Below are 17,103 nucleotides of genomic sequence, written 5' to 3' on the forward strand. Positions count from 1 at the left end.
CCACGCAGGAACTCACCCAGAGAGCATTACTTCCCCACCTCGCTGCCCAACAAAATAAAAATGGACTTATTCATTCTAATGCAAAAGTTTCCTGGCTTTTGGATAATCTATTTTAAGATTCCATCGACATTTTATATTTATAATTTCCTATTCATATATTTTATTTCTATTTTATTTTCAGGTGGGGGGAATGGCAGGGGGCAAGATAAACAAAGTAATTAAAAGTGAATGAGTATATATCACGGAACAGATTTATTTCTTCATTTTAAGATCGAAATTTATTAGCATGACAGCCACAATACAGTGCTGCCTCCCAAACCACAAGAGCAATTGTAGCAATTCAACAAGAGCAATCAGAAGCAGCTTGGACCACACCACACTGCCAAAAGAGTGATTTTTTGTCGGTTTGGTTTCGTTTTGTTAAACAAAGTGATATACTCACAATTGTGAACAAAGTTTACAAGGCTGCAAACAAGCAGGGAGCGAGGCCACACCTGGCACCTGAAGAGGCTGAAGCACTACCATTTAGTAACGGTCTGTTCTGATGGGCAGGAGGTCCCTCACTGGCTCCGGAAAGCTCTGCCTGTTGAACTTAGATGACCGTACCTGACTATTTAATGCAGATTCCAGTTCAGATTCCACGACGCTATCAGAGTCCCTGGCACCTTTCAGGGCTTGCTTGACCTGCCAAAACCAAAGGAAAACCAGCACATCATCCATAGCAAAAAATGGTGTGGAAAACGGCATAAATTCCACCTGAGTACCTGTGAGACAGCCTGGTTCAGAGAAACAAGAGGCCTCTTTTTCTTCTCCTCATAGCTATTGTCACTGGAAGCCCCTTCTACGTTCTGACGCAACAAGATCCTTTGTGCCATTGCTTCGGCATCCTCCTCACTTGAAAGCTCATCAGAAACACCACCTCTGTTGGTGCGGTCATCCTAGAAATACAGCAGTCAAAATAAGACAAAGGCACCAATAAAGGCCCAGCCTGAACTCCATCAAACCGAAGGTTCAAAGCCAGTGCTGCTACTACCCTGGTATACACAGGAATCTCCAATGACCTGCAAAAGCCAGCACAAAAGATCTCCACAGAACGTGCACAAACAGAATTCAACTTGGCATCACAGAGACATCACAAATTTTAACTCGTTGCCCCCGCCCTTGCCTTGCCACAGAGGTAACGAGGGCATCTTGGGCGCGGTGGAGTTGGGTTTGGGGCAAGGGTGGGAAGAGGAAGAGGCAGCAGCAGCTCTTGGCTATGTCTTACCAGCAACTTTAAGCCCAGGAGCACAGATGTGTCTACAAGCTGGTGGCTAGCAGACCCGAAATCATGAGACGTGTCCCCCTACACCTAGCTCTGCTCCTCTCCAAACGCCTAGAAGTAGAGGAGTTGGGATGGCACAGGACTACAGTGTTCCCCCCGGATTCTAATCTCAGTTCTTCATGTGGGAGTCAACACCGACCCAGAGGAGCCTCAAAAGTAATTCCACAAAGCTTTATGTTTTAGAGATCTCAAGACAGGTCACGATGCATTAACTCTGCCTTTCTCTCTCCCCAAGGTCATCCCCGCCTCCCCTCTGAGAGGGTATTGTGCACAACTGTTTGTAAGGCAAATTCTTTTACAGAAGTGCTTTTGAAAATTGCTAATTTATTTATTTTTAATCAATCATTATCAGTGGTCTTCCTTGACTGAGCACCTTGTGATCAGAAGTCTCTACAACTAAATGAGCACTTTGGTAAAACAGACATTTTTCAGGCTTGTCTGTGTTTGAAATACTTGACTATCGTAACAGATGAAAAGATGCTGACAGTAAAGTATCATCGGCACCGTGTCAGCTGTTCAGTCGAAAAGTAGAAAGGGTTTTTAGGTTTCCTATATGCAAGCAAAGATTAGTAGAAGGCAGTATCTTTTATTAGATCAAACCACAAATTCCTGCCAGTACCTGATGGCTCTTTTCCCCATCGGAAAGTTTATTTTTCTCTTTGAAGTGCAACAGCCTGTATTCAGATCTGGCATGTCTGTGCTTAATGCCATTATTCACAGAATTCACACCATTTTCTGTCTCAGTCCCTTTCTCAGCTACCAACTTTACTCTTCTAATCCTATGAGAGAAAATACAATTAAATGCTTTTATGTCAGAGAAAATCTCTTTGAGGAAAATATCATGGTCTCTTTCACTTGCCACACGGGTACAACATTAGACAACATAGCTGAGGGAATACATAATTGTCTTCTGCTGACAGGCTCTTTGTGTCCTGATTCTGTTGAAGAGACTTAAATCCGCTTCGCTCTCACTGGATGGCTCTTTTGTAACTCTAATAGTATTTTGTAACTCTGATAGTATCTTGAAACTTCTAAACCAAGAGGGAAATTTTTTCTTATTATTATTTTGGAAAAAGAAAAAGAGCTTTTCATAAGACCAAAAGTCATCAAAATAAACAACCAGTCGGTTGAAAACTCATCAAGAAACTCACCAGAGAAAACAGCAGAAGACAATTAAATACCATCCCAAACAATCTATCCTCCTCTTCCTCAAGTTACTTTTAGAAAAAGTAAGGTGGTAAAGTGGGATGGCTATCCAAGCAACTTAAACTAGAAGGCACAATTGCTTCTGGAAATCAGGTAAAATAGTTTGAGCACACACACTGAAGACAGGTCGCTTATCTGATAATTAAAAATAAGCTCCACCACTTTCTGCAACTCACCTAATGCTCAGTTTTAGCTGTTCTGGGAGATATGGTATGATCTCCTAATAAGGACATACTAAAAATTCATGAGGAATCCGCCTCCTACAATACCAAGAGTGCATTTAGTTCAAAGGAAACCAAGTGGCAGACTTTGGGGATGTCAGTGACAGAATACTTCATTTTCCAAATATCAAATTGATCGGAGTGTCATTACAAACACAACAAACCCAGTGGAGACCACCTACCTCCTTCGGAAAAGCATATTAAATACATTACTAAGAATGGATGCAGATTCAGATTGCTGCTCTTTACTGTTTTTCTCAGGAGAAGACCAATTGTTCCCATCGACACCCACAGATTTGCGTAACTTCCTGATTTTTAAAAAAAGAAGAATTTAATTTGCATAGCAAGCTACTTTTAGGTCTTTCTTAAAAGAGCTGAGTCAGATGTCATGCAGACAGAACGCTTATTTCCAAATTAACAGAAGCTATGCGTATACCCACAGGACATCAGTACAGCACTAGCCAAGGGTGCAACAAGACAAAATCTGGACAAAACTTTTGCTATAGAAATGGAGGCAAAACTCTATCCCCACCCATCGTTCTGTGTTCAAATATATCTGTGTTTACGCTGACTCAGACACCTAAGAGTCAAATATCTAGCAGATGGACGGTAACGTCTTCCACGTGCACAAATTGCCAGCAACGAATCCGCCGCAGTCATCTCTGCCATCATTTCCTTGTTCTCAGTACACATCAGGAACTCCCTGCAGTTAATGCCGAAGCAGGACAGCAGACTGGTCTGCAAAACCTTGAAGATGCCTTTCTGCACAGAATGCCCTCCTCTGACCACAAAAAGAAACTGTATTAAAAAGCGATGTTAGAAAAAAAAGGCCTGACTGACAACTAAAGCGGACCTATCAGAGCCTGGTAAATTTGCTGCATTTGTCTTGGTTATGAGAAGATTACAAGCAAGACAGAAATTTACATTTTCACATTTACAGTTAAGTAGCATATTTACACAAAAATAGAAAAGAAGATATTATCCATTAACTTCTACCACGAGCAATCCATCATATGCTTTGATGCCAACACATGAACCCGTTACCCCGCTCACCTCCTCCGCCTGCTGAGTCCGTTGTTTCCTGAGGGTTTGTTGATCTGGGTGGACACTATTTGACAGTGAACGGTTCCCATCAGTAACATAAGGCACATTGGTCCCATGACTTCGCTTGCGTTCACAACAGGCATCATGAAATACAACACAACTGCTATGACTGCAAAGGAGAAAATTGTATCATCAACTGTAAAAATTAAAAGAATGGCCCAGCTTTTCTGTCTTAGCTATTTATTTTTACTCTGTTTTATAATTTCTGTAAACACTAGTGCCACACATCTTGAAATCTACATGAAATAGGTTTCAGATAGCATCTTTATGCTTTTAGATTATGGACGACAAAATGATGTCACATTCCTCACAGAATCAGGACTGTGGCACAGACTCCCACCACCCCTTACCTTGCATAACATAGAGCACCAGGAGCCACATAAAAATACGCTGGGAAGTGACCTGTATCCACCACTGGCTGAATAACGGAAAAAATACAACTCTGACAATTCCTTTCCGAGTTAGCGATGTCCAGGGAATTTCGGGCTTGGCTTTGGCAAATGTAGAGCCTTGGAATTAAAGGAGAAACAAACCAGTCGTTAATCGCGTATTACAAGAACTTCCTTACCCGCGCTGTCCCCGGGGCCGAGGCCCGAGCGCCGCCGTGCCGAAGGGTGACAGCCCGGCTCAGGCCCGTGTCCCAGCTGCCCAGCTCGGACGGCGCCCCCCAGAGCAGCCCCTCGCCCTGCCCCGGCCCAGGGCCCGGCCCTTCCCCGCCTGCCGAGTCCGCTCCCGCTTCGCGCTGCTTTTGCTGAAGCAAAACCCCGGATTCCTCCCGCCGCTGCGTTCAGGCTTCCAGCGCCCCTTGTGCGGCGAGGTCGGGCGCCTGGGCTGGGGCTTCCGCCGCGCTCCGTGCTGCTGCCGGAGCCGAAAGGCTCGGGCGGCGGGCGGCCGCCGGGCTTCAAGCTGAAATCCGCGCCGGAGCTCCGGCCGGCCCGGCGGCTGCGGGGGCACCGGCACCAGCGTCTGCGGCACCGCTCACCTCGGATCAAATCCACGTCGATGAGGTCGGGCTGGATGTGACCCTTCTTCTTAGGCTTGCTTTTGAAGCCCTACGAAGCCGAAAACAAAGGCCGGTTAGCGGCGGGGGGCGCGGGGCCGGGGGCGCGGGCGGCGGGAACGCCGGCCGCCGCCGTTACCTTCATCTCGGTCTGCTCGATGGACTTCTCCCATATCTGCTGGTCGTAGGCCCCGATCTGGAAGGAGAGGAGGCTGAGGGCATGGCCGGGCCCGCGGCTGCCCGCGCCGCGCCGCACTCACCTTCTTCTGGTACCAGGAAATGGCATCGGCGCCGCGAGCGGCCATGGGCGCCCCGGGCCCGGTACCGGGCCCCGTTACCCTGGAGACCGCCGCGAGGCCGGCGCTCGACTGCCTGCGCCTGGCCCGCCCCGCCCCCGCCCAGGCAGCACCAGCAGACCGCCGAACCCGGCCCCGCCCCCCCCGAGGAAATAAGCAGCCAGGCCGTAAAGGACAAAATCAGACTTTGTTTATTAAAAAAATACTTTACAGGAAAAAATTCTATGCATTCCGTCGGAGTATTTTACAAAGAAATAGCTTAACAGTTTGACACTGGTGTACAGTCGGCTACTGAGGGAGACGCGCGGCCTCGGGGCGGCCCAAGGCCCGGGCTCTCGCCGCTGTCAATAAATAGAGCGAGGCCGCGCGGCGCCGCCGGGCGATCGCGGGGCGCCGCGGAGGGGCCGAAACCACAGGAAAAAATCGTAGCTGCCAATCAAAATCAATCACAAGAACAGCGATACAGAAATCTCTTTACACCTTGTACAAAGGAACCAGAACCGCGCGTGTCTCCCCCCGCCCCGGCGGGACACGCCCGCCGCTTTGGGGAGAAAAGCCGCCTTTCCGGGAGCGGGAACGGGCCTCCCCTCCGCCCGCACGCCCCGGCGAGCGCGGAGCCGCCAGCGCTCCTGGGCACCGGCCGCTCGCCCGGTGCGGGGGGACTCAACTGCGACAGGCAGGAAAACCCACAGAGCACAGCAGAGAGCCCTTTTTCTCTATGGCAAGACCTGTACCTGCGAAAAGTGTCGTTATAAATCCCCTGAGAACACTCCACCGAGTGTCCCGCTTTCCTGGAAGAGAACGTGTCGAGTATCTGCACAAAATGACTTGCAGCATGTCTAAAGGAGAGAGGAAACTGAAGCTAACTGGTATTTCATCTTTAAATTGCATTTTGCTAGTCTGCTTCTAGCACAACTGAGCCACTCGCATTTATCCCGAGTGACAATTTCAATCAACAGCACTTTATGTAAAACTGAAGCCAGCACCTGAGCACCATATCTCAAAGCCGATCACTCCTTACAGACAGAGCATACAGTCAATTCCCAGCTGTCTCCAGCACAAAGCAGGAGTGTTTTCGAGTTGTCAACGGACACACGTATCCCAGGGCAGATCCTCGTAATGGAGAGCTGAGCATTTACAGTAACTGCCCACTGCACTCCTATTTATGAGCTGCCCTGTATCTCCCTGCGTACCGCTGAGAACTATTAGACCCATCCATGAAATCTGCCAAAGTTTGATTATCTCATTACGTAGGCTGTTTTCTGAAATCCTACAGAGAAATTCAAACAGCCAGTTATTTAACATGAGCGATATTCAAAAGTATTTACTTGGACCTACCCAGAAGTTTGTTTTACTCAGCAAACATTAAGTGGCTTGAACTTGTTATTTCATTTCTAAGCAGCAATAGCTTATAAAAATCAGTATTCTACACGTCTTGTTCTGGAAAACATTTGCATCTTTCACATCAAGGCATTGTTCTAATTCTGCTCTGTTGTTTTCAGTGCAACTGAAGTGATCTGGAAACAACGGCTAGTCAGGTTAGCGATCAGCTTCATAAGCAATCCCTCTCATACTTCACACCCAATATTGAGGTGGAGTTTGAAAGTATGTCATTTTGGTTAAAGCATACCAAAATTGGTAATATATTTAGGTAACAGATTTTTATAAAGTTTGCTCCTCTCTTCCTCAATCTTCCAAGCATGCTAGAACAGCATGAGCAACATTCAAGTCATTTGAAGATACGTTTCTGTATTTAAATCTGACATTAGTTGATACTAAGTTAGTAATTGAACATAACATAAAGAGAACACAACGCTATCGGTCACGTCCCTCCACCCGAAGAGATAGGTCAGAGCATCTTCCCGGTATTTCAGGCTGTAGTCACAGATTTCACTAAAGCTACGGTTTTGGAAGCAACACGAGCCACTCTGGTTGTCTTCCTTCACCCAGGTGAAAACACACTATTAGAATTCACAGAGGACTTCCAAACTGATTCCCTCTTCACTCTATTTCAACTTCCACTATAAAACAGACAAGTTGGTGTGTGGGGGCTCTTCATCTGTTTATTCTGCCTTTAGTTATGTTTGCAGAATGACTGTAATATCTGCAGATTTGTCAATTCCTGAGTGATTGTACGCAGTGCTGGCTGCCAAGGAACAGCCACCTTATTGATGTACCTCTACTGACACGACCAAAGAATAGCACGTGTGAGAAGTGAAATGGGCACTTGGAAGACTAGCAGACTTCGTAAAAAGGAAAGAACACCCTTGGGTAATACGATCTTTGACTGTGAAGGATGAACTGAAACCACTATTGCCTGTGAGGAATTTTACTTTGCACAACCCTTAAAGCTATGAAATTCCTCTCAACATAAAAAGTGGAAAAAACCCACCAGAGAACAGACGGCTCATTTATGAGCCGGTCTGGGTCATCTAGAATTTCTGCTAAGATTAAATTACACCCCTGCATGAATCACATTACTTTTCATCATAAAAGCTTTCCATTCTAACACCTTATTTACACAGATTACTAAACAAGTCACTACCACTTCAATCTGTAAATTAGTTTTAAATTGAAATATTTCCTAGTCCTCATTTTTGTACCGAAGACAATACATACATACACATAAGGAGTAATACAGGTTCTAACTAATCACTGCAGTATCTTCTGATGATTATTTTTCTATCAGTTTAAAATAGTGACCTCTACACTGAGGTGCTAATATGTATATAAAAGCCTACACAAACAATATTGCACAAAGTAAGATTTATAATAGAGTAACATATTTTAGAGACCCTTATAAAGAGAAGAGTAATAATTGATATTAAAAAGATGCATCCAGAACTAACACAGCATCTTTGCTTTTGTCTAGTCTAACATAGTGTTTCAAATCTTTCCTACCCCAGTGAGGATTAGAACAAATAAAGTTATCTGGAGACAGCTTAAGTTGCACCAAAACCCAACTTGTACTCTAAATGTGGGGAGGGGGGAGAGGGAGAAAGGGACAGGGCTTTTCCTTTCGATGACTGGACAGGGCAGTAATAAATGGGGCGAGTGAAAGTCAAATACCGATTACATGTTCACATCCAGAAATATTGAAAGATTGTTTAAAAACTGTTGATAGCTGACACTCTACACATTCAGCACGTGCCACTGATTTTTCCACAGTACCTGGGCACCCAGAAGCTACACATGGAAACAGCAGTCCAATGCCATAATACTTTTTATTGTGAAATAGTAATACAGAACTTCCTAGGATAAGGACAGCCGTACTGTGTAAGTCAGTTATCAACTCAATGCTATTATATTAAGTGCATCAGTACAAGGGAAGCGTGGTTCCATTGGACACATTACGACCTGATCAAAACAAGCTGCCAAGTTGGTTAGTATTTTAAAGCCTTAAAGTGCTCAAAGATAGCAGTTTCCTCCACAAGACTACCAATAGGTTCTCTAATTTTGACACTAGTATTAACCATGTTCAGGGAAGATGTATTTTGGAAGCAAAAACCCTCACACCAAACAACATAAGCAGTGCTATGAAAAGTGTTAGGTCAGTAAGTCATTGCATTTCAACAGGATCAGACACTTTCTTCAGTTAATTTTACACATCACCTTCGTAGGAACTGTAAGAAATAGAGATCAATTTCTATAGCCTGTATATAAACCAAACTTGTATATAAACCAACATGTCAAGAACAGACATACCAAAAATTTCACAAATCATCAAAAGTGCTGTGCTTTCTCTTTTTTTTTTTTTTTTAAGCAATTAAAATGAGATGGGAAAGTCACTTTGCAAGTCTTCTACAAAAGCATCGCTTTCGGGTGAAGATTAGAGATAAAGTAAAAGTAGGGAAATAACACTGACCAATACACTTCAACCATTTTATGTTTCTGGAGGAATTTCATTCTGACTTTGAGGAGATATTCAATATCTCTTTACTTAAACAGAAAGAAGTGGTAGACCACTGTTACAGGTTGTACTAAGGGGTTAAAATACAACTTGAATTTTGCATAATCTGTGTAAAAAAGATATGCTTGACATTTTGGAATGTCACCTTTCTTTATAGAATTATAGGCAAGATTTCTCCAATAAAACATAAGCCAGTTATAAAACTATAACTTCACATCAAAATTTTAAAAAGTTGTTAAAAAAATGTTTGAATATATACATATCACACAGAAGAGCCTGCATGATCCTGTGGATTGTGTTGCTGATCAGACTCTATTTTAAAACCTGGAAGGGGCTGGGCCACCTGATCTGGCTGCACAAGTCCTGATATTGAAGAAGCAGAGGAGGAGAGCACCCCTGGCGTAAGCTGCATTTCTATACCTGGTTCTTCAGACTCTATTTTTACACTCACACATTGGGGTTCACCTTCTGACTCTGTCTTTCCAGGAACACTACTGTTCAAGCTTGAATTGCTTTCTGCATTCTGAGAAGTCTCCCCCACAGGGTGATATTGTTTAAGTCTTATGTGCCAGGCTAAGCTGCAGACTGCTGACACTGTTTTGAACTGATGAATGACATTTCTAGGGATGAAGTAGATGTCATTGTCACACAACTGAATTCTAGCATAGCGAATGCCTTCCCGTCTCATTTGGTTTAGTTTGGCTTCATCCACCCATTGAACACACTGAGAGAAGGAAAGATGGTAACGTTAGTGGTATACTCTGCTTAAAGTAAATTCAGTATCCACCTATTTTCAAAATACTTCAGTTCTAAATCAGAATGGTTTCTGTTCAACAGATAAAACTTCAAGTTTAAATGAAAATTGGACTTTTAAAATATAATTTATCTATTGCGCACATCTTACAAGAGGACAAGGAAGAGTTAAGTAAGAGCACTCTACAGTTATATTTGAAAACAGTAGGTTCGACATGAGGCTGCATTGTTTTGGCTGACAGGATCCTAAGACATCAGTGTATTAGAAAAAGCAGAAATAGGCACAGGTGACTTCTCAATCAACTGCTAATTGTTTCTATAGCACATTATCATGACTCACAGCATCAATCCCAGCTTGGTGGAAAGGAAAAGCAGTTGGGCTAGGTAATCATTGTAGGTCCCTTCCAACTGAAGTACTCTATTCTGAAATGTGACAAGGGAAATTGCCCAAAAGAGCTGTGAACTGGGGGCCACCGAGGGTACAAAAGGGCTGGCCATACGGTGAACCTGAAACCTGTCAGAAGCTGCTTCCAAAATGCTAAGAATGAGCTGTCACTAGGGAAGATTCAGTACCTGTGACACTGGAGGTTCATGCAGATCCAACTGAAGTCTCTGCACAACATCAGTGAAGTCTTCCGCGTGAAAACAAACCACATCTTTGGTTATACGAGGCTGGTCGCTCCTAGAAAAAGATGAGAATTCCAGGAATTTTTAAGAATTTGAGTTAGAAAGAATTATAGCTCTTTCCAGCAGAAAGTTTCATTGACCCAACAACCTACTTCAATTTTACACTGGGCATGAAGTCTCATCACTTCTCAGTACACACATTATTTTGAAAAGGAGGCATAATTCATAGATTTTATCTTTTTTTTTTTTAATTTTACTTCTTTCTTAATGCATGCACAACAGAAGTGATGTTTTCATGGACAAGCACTATACTGAAATGTCCGATAACTAGGTTCCAATTGCTACCAGTCAAGTTCTCGGTATGTTCTAGGAACCACAATTTACCTTAGTTCTTCCATTCTATAATTAGACAGAATAATTCAGTATTAAAGGAAAAACATACAGTAACAAAGTGACACTGAAGCCGAAGCAATGAGGACCTGAGTTTTACTCATGGGCTGTGAATCAGAGTAAAGGAAGTTCTGGCACTTTTATTCATATGAAAATCTAATGATATTGCTAATGATGCTCTCTAATTTCTACTGTAATTGCTGGAAATAACAATGATGCAACTCTCATTTCTGTGCAAGGTCAACAGCAATGTCCTGGGTACATGAAATGAGAAGGTACCGTAGCTATGAAATTAATTACATTGAGTTCTTAGATCACTGTTACAGAAATCAGCATTAATATACCTACTCAGGAAAAGAACAATCACAGATGGTGGTCCAGGCATGGTATCTTAAGGCTTATTTTGCATGTCAGTTTTCTGTAAACTGCTGCTACAACTTTTCTACTGCCTCAAGAGGGAAAAATAATATGTATATAGCTTGTGTTTTTCAAGCTCTAGACAGCATGGATCTCATTACACGGTTTAAACCATTTCTTTGATTAGGCTTGTTTTCCAAGGAATTTTCTTTTTTTAAAAGAAAAGATGTTTGGAATTATCCCCTCCTACCAGGACAGTTGCATTTCAGTGGCACTTACCATTCCCCAAACTGCACAGCCTTCAGAACACCCACAGCAGCCGTACTCTGCCAGTCAAACCCCTGGCCCACGTGATCAGCGTGAGCTCTTGTTCTGTCTTCAAACAGAACCTCACGGGGCTCGCTGGTCCGAGGTAGGTACTGGAGATTCTTGATTTCGTTCATTGACCTAAACGCGATAAAAAGACATACTAAAAAGTGTTTCAGACTACTCAAAAATACATACTTGTATTAAAACAATCTTAAAATGTTGTGTGCTGCAGGCTTTAAAATCAAAGACAAAGCACTTCCCTCTGATTTCATCTAGGTGTCTATTCAACAATAAAATACTGAAACAAATAGAGCAAAGTACAATTCAGGTTATGAGATCAAACTTCATAAAACAAGTCCAATCACTAAAAAAAAAATATTTTTGTTCACTTGTGCTGAAAGAATTCTCCCAGGAATTTAATGGTACGTAAAATAGAGCTATTTTAATAGATACTGAAGTTTAGTTATTTGGGAGTACGTCCAAAAATTCTGCTTAAAATTGCAATTATAATACACTTCCAATTCTTATCTCCTAAAATTTGTTCTACAGCACCCTCTTCCTGAGAAAGATAGCAAGTACACACGTACACCACAATACTTCCTGAGAAGGCAGACAGTGTTACAAGTGCTTTAGCACTAACATTAAAATGCAACATGAAAGGTGTGAGGAGCTCTGCTGTTTTAGAGCATTTCATCTGCCCCACCACCAATCAGTTCTTTCCACAGAAATAAGACAAATAAAACAAGTCTCCTGAAGGATAACAGAAAGAGATTTCAATCTTAATAAAGCATTGATCTAGGACATACCACCATGAGTAGCAGTGAAATAAAATAAGCATCACAAGTAGCATTTTTGTCTTATCCACTGAGCCAACTTGAAACAGAAATGAAAATTAAAAACTTAAGTCTGTGAATTAACCTTCTGAAGAATTAGTTACACAAAGTATTTAGGTTTTGTTCTCAAATCTAACACAGACATAACTGTAATGTTTTATCTTTAATATGGAAAGAAAACAAACCAAAACATTACCGGCGCCGTTTGAATGGCGATTTTGGCATATCAGCTGTTGGGATCATCTGCTCTCCTGGTCTCACCCACATTATGGGACCATCATCGCTTTGTGACCTGCACTGAAGTCTGAGACTAGACAGAGTACCCCAGGGCAAAGTCATCTAAAAGAAAACAAAAACAAAACAACCCACAAAACACACATAACACAAAACACTGGGTGAGATAGAAAAATTAAATGATGCCTTTGGTAAAACTGGTTCAAACTTGTCAAAAGAACTGCATAGAAACTAAAATAAGCTCAAGAGTTAAAATATTTTTCCAAGCTAACTTTATCAAACTTAGTTTTTAGGGAAGTAGATGATTCTGCAGTGTATATATATGATAAACGATATTTAATTTTTTAATTATTTTCACAACTGTAGCTGCCCAATTTGTTTGGACACAAGAAAGAAGGTACCTCTGTAGCCCAAACGACAAGCAAATCAATAGAGAAAATACTTTATGGTTTCTAATTACTTGTATATATATGAAAGTCGGTAATTGCTTAATTATCTAAGCAAAACACCACAAGTTACTGCTTACTCTGAGAAATGGAGATTCTTCTAACATATCTAGAAATTCTGGGAAGTAGTCCCCAACTTCTTCGTCCACTGCTCCAACAAGACTGATCTGCCGCATCGGTCCTGCTCTGTAGGTTCCACAGCAGTACGTTCGATTGACCTGAATGGGCAGAAAGGAAAAGACAATACCACCACCACTTTAGTTGTGTTACAAGAGATTAAAATTGTTTAATATAATATGCTAGGCCACAGTTGAGATGAACCTTGGACTCCTGTACACCTGTCGCATTAGAGGTGCCTTGGGGAAGATGCAGAGACTGTTTAGAACAGATGCCCAGAGGGTACCCCAAGAGAAGAAAAACTCCTGTCTGTATTACTGACAGGAAATACTTCTAATGTTTGAATAATAGCAAGTTAGGATTCTAATTCAGGAACAATCCAACACTTCCAGGCTGACTTGAGAAAACTGCCACTCAAAGTTTCATTGTAACTCAGTCTTTCACCAGCAAGCTTAAACTCTACTAGTTTGTAGACTGTTGCTTTTACATTTCAAACTGTATGCTACCAAAATATTTGCATTCTTCATTTCAGTCATGTCCTAGGGGTCTTTTCCTTATGACCACAGTTAGAAATTCAGGTGTCCTTCATGCAGTGGTTCTGATAACATTGCTATAGTGTCTACACAAAATTGGACAAAAAACTGAAGAAATGAGAGGTTTAGCTAGAAATCCAGTGGTCCCGTCCAACCTGTCCTTGAACACCTCCAGGGATGGGGCAGCCACAGCTTCGCTGGGCAACCTGGGCCAGGGGTTCACCACCCTCACAACAAAGAGCTTCTTCAGAATATCTCATCTAAATCTCTCCTCTTTCAGTTTAAAACCGTTCCCCCTCGTCCCACGGCTCGCCTCCCTGCTCCAGAGTCCCTCCCCAGCTTTCCTGGAGCCCCTTTAGGGACTGGAAGGGGCTGGAAGGTCTCCCCGGAGCCTTCTCTTCTCCAGGCTGAACCCCCCCAGCTCTCTCAGCCTGTCCCCACAGCAGAGGGGCTCCAGCCCTCCCAGCAGCTCCGGGGCCTCCTCTGGCCCCGCGCCAACAGCTCCGGGTCCTTCTGCTGTTGGTGCCCCAGAGCTGGAGGCAGCGCTGCAGGGGGGTCTCACAGAGCGGAGCAGAGCAGAGGGGCAGAATCCCCCCCCTCGCCCTGCTGCCCACGCTGCTGGGGATGCAGCTCAGGATGCGGGGGGCTTTCCAGGCTGCCAGGGCACATTGCCGGGGCGTGTTGAGCTTCTCATCGACCAGCACCCCCACGTTCACATACAACAATTTTAGGATTACCATTTGCAATGTAACCTGCTGTCACTGCTGTGGCCAGAAACACTTTAGTCTCACAGCTTTTTGCCATCCTCTGTAGCACAGACTGTCCCACTTTCCCAGGTCATCTGGAAACTCTCCTTGCCAATTTCCTGTTCCTGGAGGAGAACCACTGGTAAGACTCCAGCGTTCTCCAGTCTCGTCCTATGGACTGCAGCTATAACATTCCATATGGCCACAGAGTAGGTTTTACATAGATGCAGCAGCTATTCAATCTTAAAAGATCACAATTCTGCCATAATTAGTCTGAGGGTTTTTTATACTCCATTGTGTTTGAGCCCCAACTTTCCATCGTTCTTCAACAGCCTTTCTACATTCATCAAGTGGTTCTAGTGGTGAAAAGCTATAGCCAGCGCCATGGCTAAGCGGTGGGACAGGCACAAAGGACAGAGGGTTACGGGTAAATTTGCAATTTTATATTCATGTTCAGAAAGTGATACCATTTATAGATATACGTATGAAGCAGATTACTTTTAAGTTTCGCAGTTTAGCCAATAAACACAGCTGTCAGAAGTTAACAACTTAATACCACAGCACCTTCATTGCTACAATTTGTTCACTATGCATCTTTAAAAACATTAGTGGATCATATGAGCACTAACTACCACTACCTACAGATCAGATCATGCACTACCTTTACCGTCGCCTAAGGACCCTCGGGCTACTAAGACCGCTCAGGTGTCCTGTGCCCTTTCAGAATGCCACACAGCTTTCTCTACCCTATGTATCCCCCACCCCATACAGTAGCACACCAAAAGTGAAGTTATAGGCATATTTAAAATTAGCTCTTCAGTGTTCGTGGAGACATTTTATAGCAGCTGAATTATGTGCCTATCAGCATTTCGCACACTTGAGAGAGAACAGAAGTAGACAGCATCGGTGTTTCCTGAAGTTACAGACATGGTGTTTGTACGTTACCGAGGTAATTCAGACCCCTGCCTCAGGAAGGGCTGAGCAAGCAGTACGCTTCTGTAGGGCAAGAAGAAGACATATAGATGAGGCATAAGCTTGAGGCAAATCAAGCTAAAGCTTCAGAAGTTTCTTTCTATTTTCAAGAAAAGCATGAATCAGTTGACAGCAGCAATATTTTCGTATGGCAAGGTAGCTATAAAACCAACCATGCAAACACTGCTACAAGGAAGAAAGCAAGAACACAAGGCAGCTTCCTATTTACAACAGAAGGAGGAAAGGACAGAGTAACATGCCATTACAGCAAGGGTTGTGTGTTTGACTAAAACCTGTCAGATATTTCAGTAAGGCCATCAGGCATTATTTATATGACTTAAGTGATAAGCTAAATTAAGTTTGCACAATACAGATGCACAATTTCTCCATTTCATACTTAGACAGCTTCTGTTAAAAAAAAAAAAAATTGCCCTTCCAGGATGAGAGACCTTTTTCCAGGAGTAAGAAAAGTTAAGATGGGTCAGACAACCAAACTGCGATATGGTTCATTAACGAAAGCTGTCAGGAATAAGAGTAAACTTTTCTGACAGTATGTTGTAGGAGTAGGAAAACTTATCTTATTATCACCTCTTGGCTGCTTCTCCCACCTCCTTCCCAGAAGGAACAGCAGCCTATGCAAAAACAACTTCACCTCCCCCAGCTCTTTCCTGGCCTGTTCCCAGAACCCCGCTCCTCTGCAGTCGTTCAGCTGCTCCTTGGACCGTACAGAGAATCAATCAGGCAGTTGATCAGTTTCTTCTTGGAAAAAAAAGCAGAAGTGTTTTTTCAAGTCTAGATATATTCCAATTCAGAGTAGACCTAGAAGCAGTCGTACTGAAACAACTGACAAGGAAAAATACGAGTTCATGCTAGCTACACTGCTAAGAACTTTCAAACTGAAGTATGCCCTGATGTGAAGGAAGCTCACAAGTTACTGTTCAACGACTTAAGTCCTGAAAGCCCTTAGTCCAAGCGAATAGCTCCAAACTAAAGCTTAGCTTTAGCGCTAAAACATTAGAACCAATGAGCCAGAGCCAATGCAAAAAAAAAATAAATCCAGAAAACACTGAAACTTAAGTATTTTAATGTACAGGAACTAAACAGTTATACTACAAATAGACATTGGAGTGTGTGGTTATAAACATTCAGTTTACATTGTCCTCACTGATCCGAGCGCAAAAGAATTCACCTTGCAAGGGAGTTAATTATCACTAGATTTTTCATTAAGTCTTCCAGATTAAAGTCCGTATTTTGAATTGGAGACACTTCCTACTAAAATTCAGTTTGTCTGAAAAGATACACAAAACGGCTGAGTGTTGTACAAGCCAAAGGTCATGTTAAACTGCAGGTTAACTTGCAGTTTACAGATCAAAGTTTGATTTCTTGACACCAAGCCTCCAGGACTCAAGACTCCCTAATGCTTGAAATGCCCTCGCCCCAGTACAGTTCGGTACAGCAAACAGGTTCACGCGAAGCTTAGCCTGTTTATTCATTCAACAGTGCTGCAAGGAATAGCAGTGAAATAGCCAGCCTTAACCTCCCTGCCCTCTCTTAAGCAGGGCACTTTAGCCCTCTTCATTTAAAGACAAGCTAGCTTGCAAAACTTGAGTTTTAGCAGCATGCAGCTACCATAGTTGAATCCACCATCAATTTAAATGCATGAGTTTTAAACTAGACACTTTAGCACCACCTATATCCTCTGAAGAGCTCTGTTTCAGCTGTCTT

General features: G+C 43.0%; 1 protein-coding gene across 8 annotated transcripts in view; it reads right to left on the reverse strand.

Moving 5' to 3' along the window:
- LOC141733537 (protein PHTF1-like) overlaps window positions 1–17,103 on the reverse strand; it is a 30,485-nt gene that overhangs the window by 6,584 nt on the left and 6,798 nt on the right. For 3 of the 8 annotated variants that reach the window (XR_012584331.1, XM_074564028.1, XM_074564027.1), the window contains exons 3-13: window positions 13,091–13,228; window positions 12,527–12,669; window positions 11,468–11,635; window positions 10,388–10,496; window positions 4,838–4,907; window positions 4,206–4,364; window positions 3,805–3,964; window positions 2,934–3,059; window positions 1,944–2,103; window positions 765–938; window positions 607–684 (exon numbers count right to left, since the gene is read on the reverse strand). Coding sequence is in view for 7 of the 8 variants with exons in the window: in XM_074564028.1 (XP_074420129.1) it covers window positions 607–684; window positions 765–938; window positions 1,944–2,103; window positions 2,934–3,059; window positions 3,805–3,964; window positions 4,206–4,364; window positions 4,838–4,907; window positions 10,388–10,496; window positions 11,468–11,635; window positions 12,527–12,669; window positions 13,091–13,228 (1,485 nt within the window). In the remaining variant the exon portion in view is untranslated. Of the gene's footprint in view, window positions 1–606; window positions 685–764; window positions 939–1,943; window positions 2,104–2,933; window positions 3,060–3,804; window positions 3,965–4,205; window positions 4,365–4,837; window positions 4,908–4,994; window positions 5,052–5,115; window positions 5,266–8,357; window positions 9,786–10,387; window positions 10,497–11,467; window positions 11,636–12,526; window positions 12,670–13,090; window positions 13,229–17,103 lie in introns of those variants that run through there. The other 5 variants (XM_074564033.1, XM_074564030.1, XM_074564029.1 and 2 more) reach the window with 5 other exon arrangements.

The sequence above is a fragment of the Larus michahellis genome, chromosome 21 (assembly GCF_964199755.1).
Source record: "Larus michahellis chromosome 21, bLarMic1.1, whole genome shotgun sequence".
Lineage (NCBI taxonomy): Eukaryota > Metazoa > Chordata > Aves > Charadriiformes > Laridae > Larus > Larus michahellis.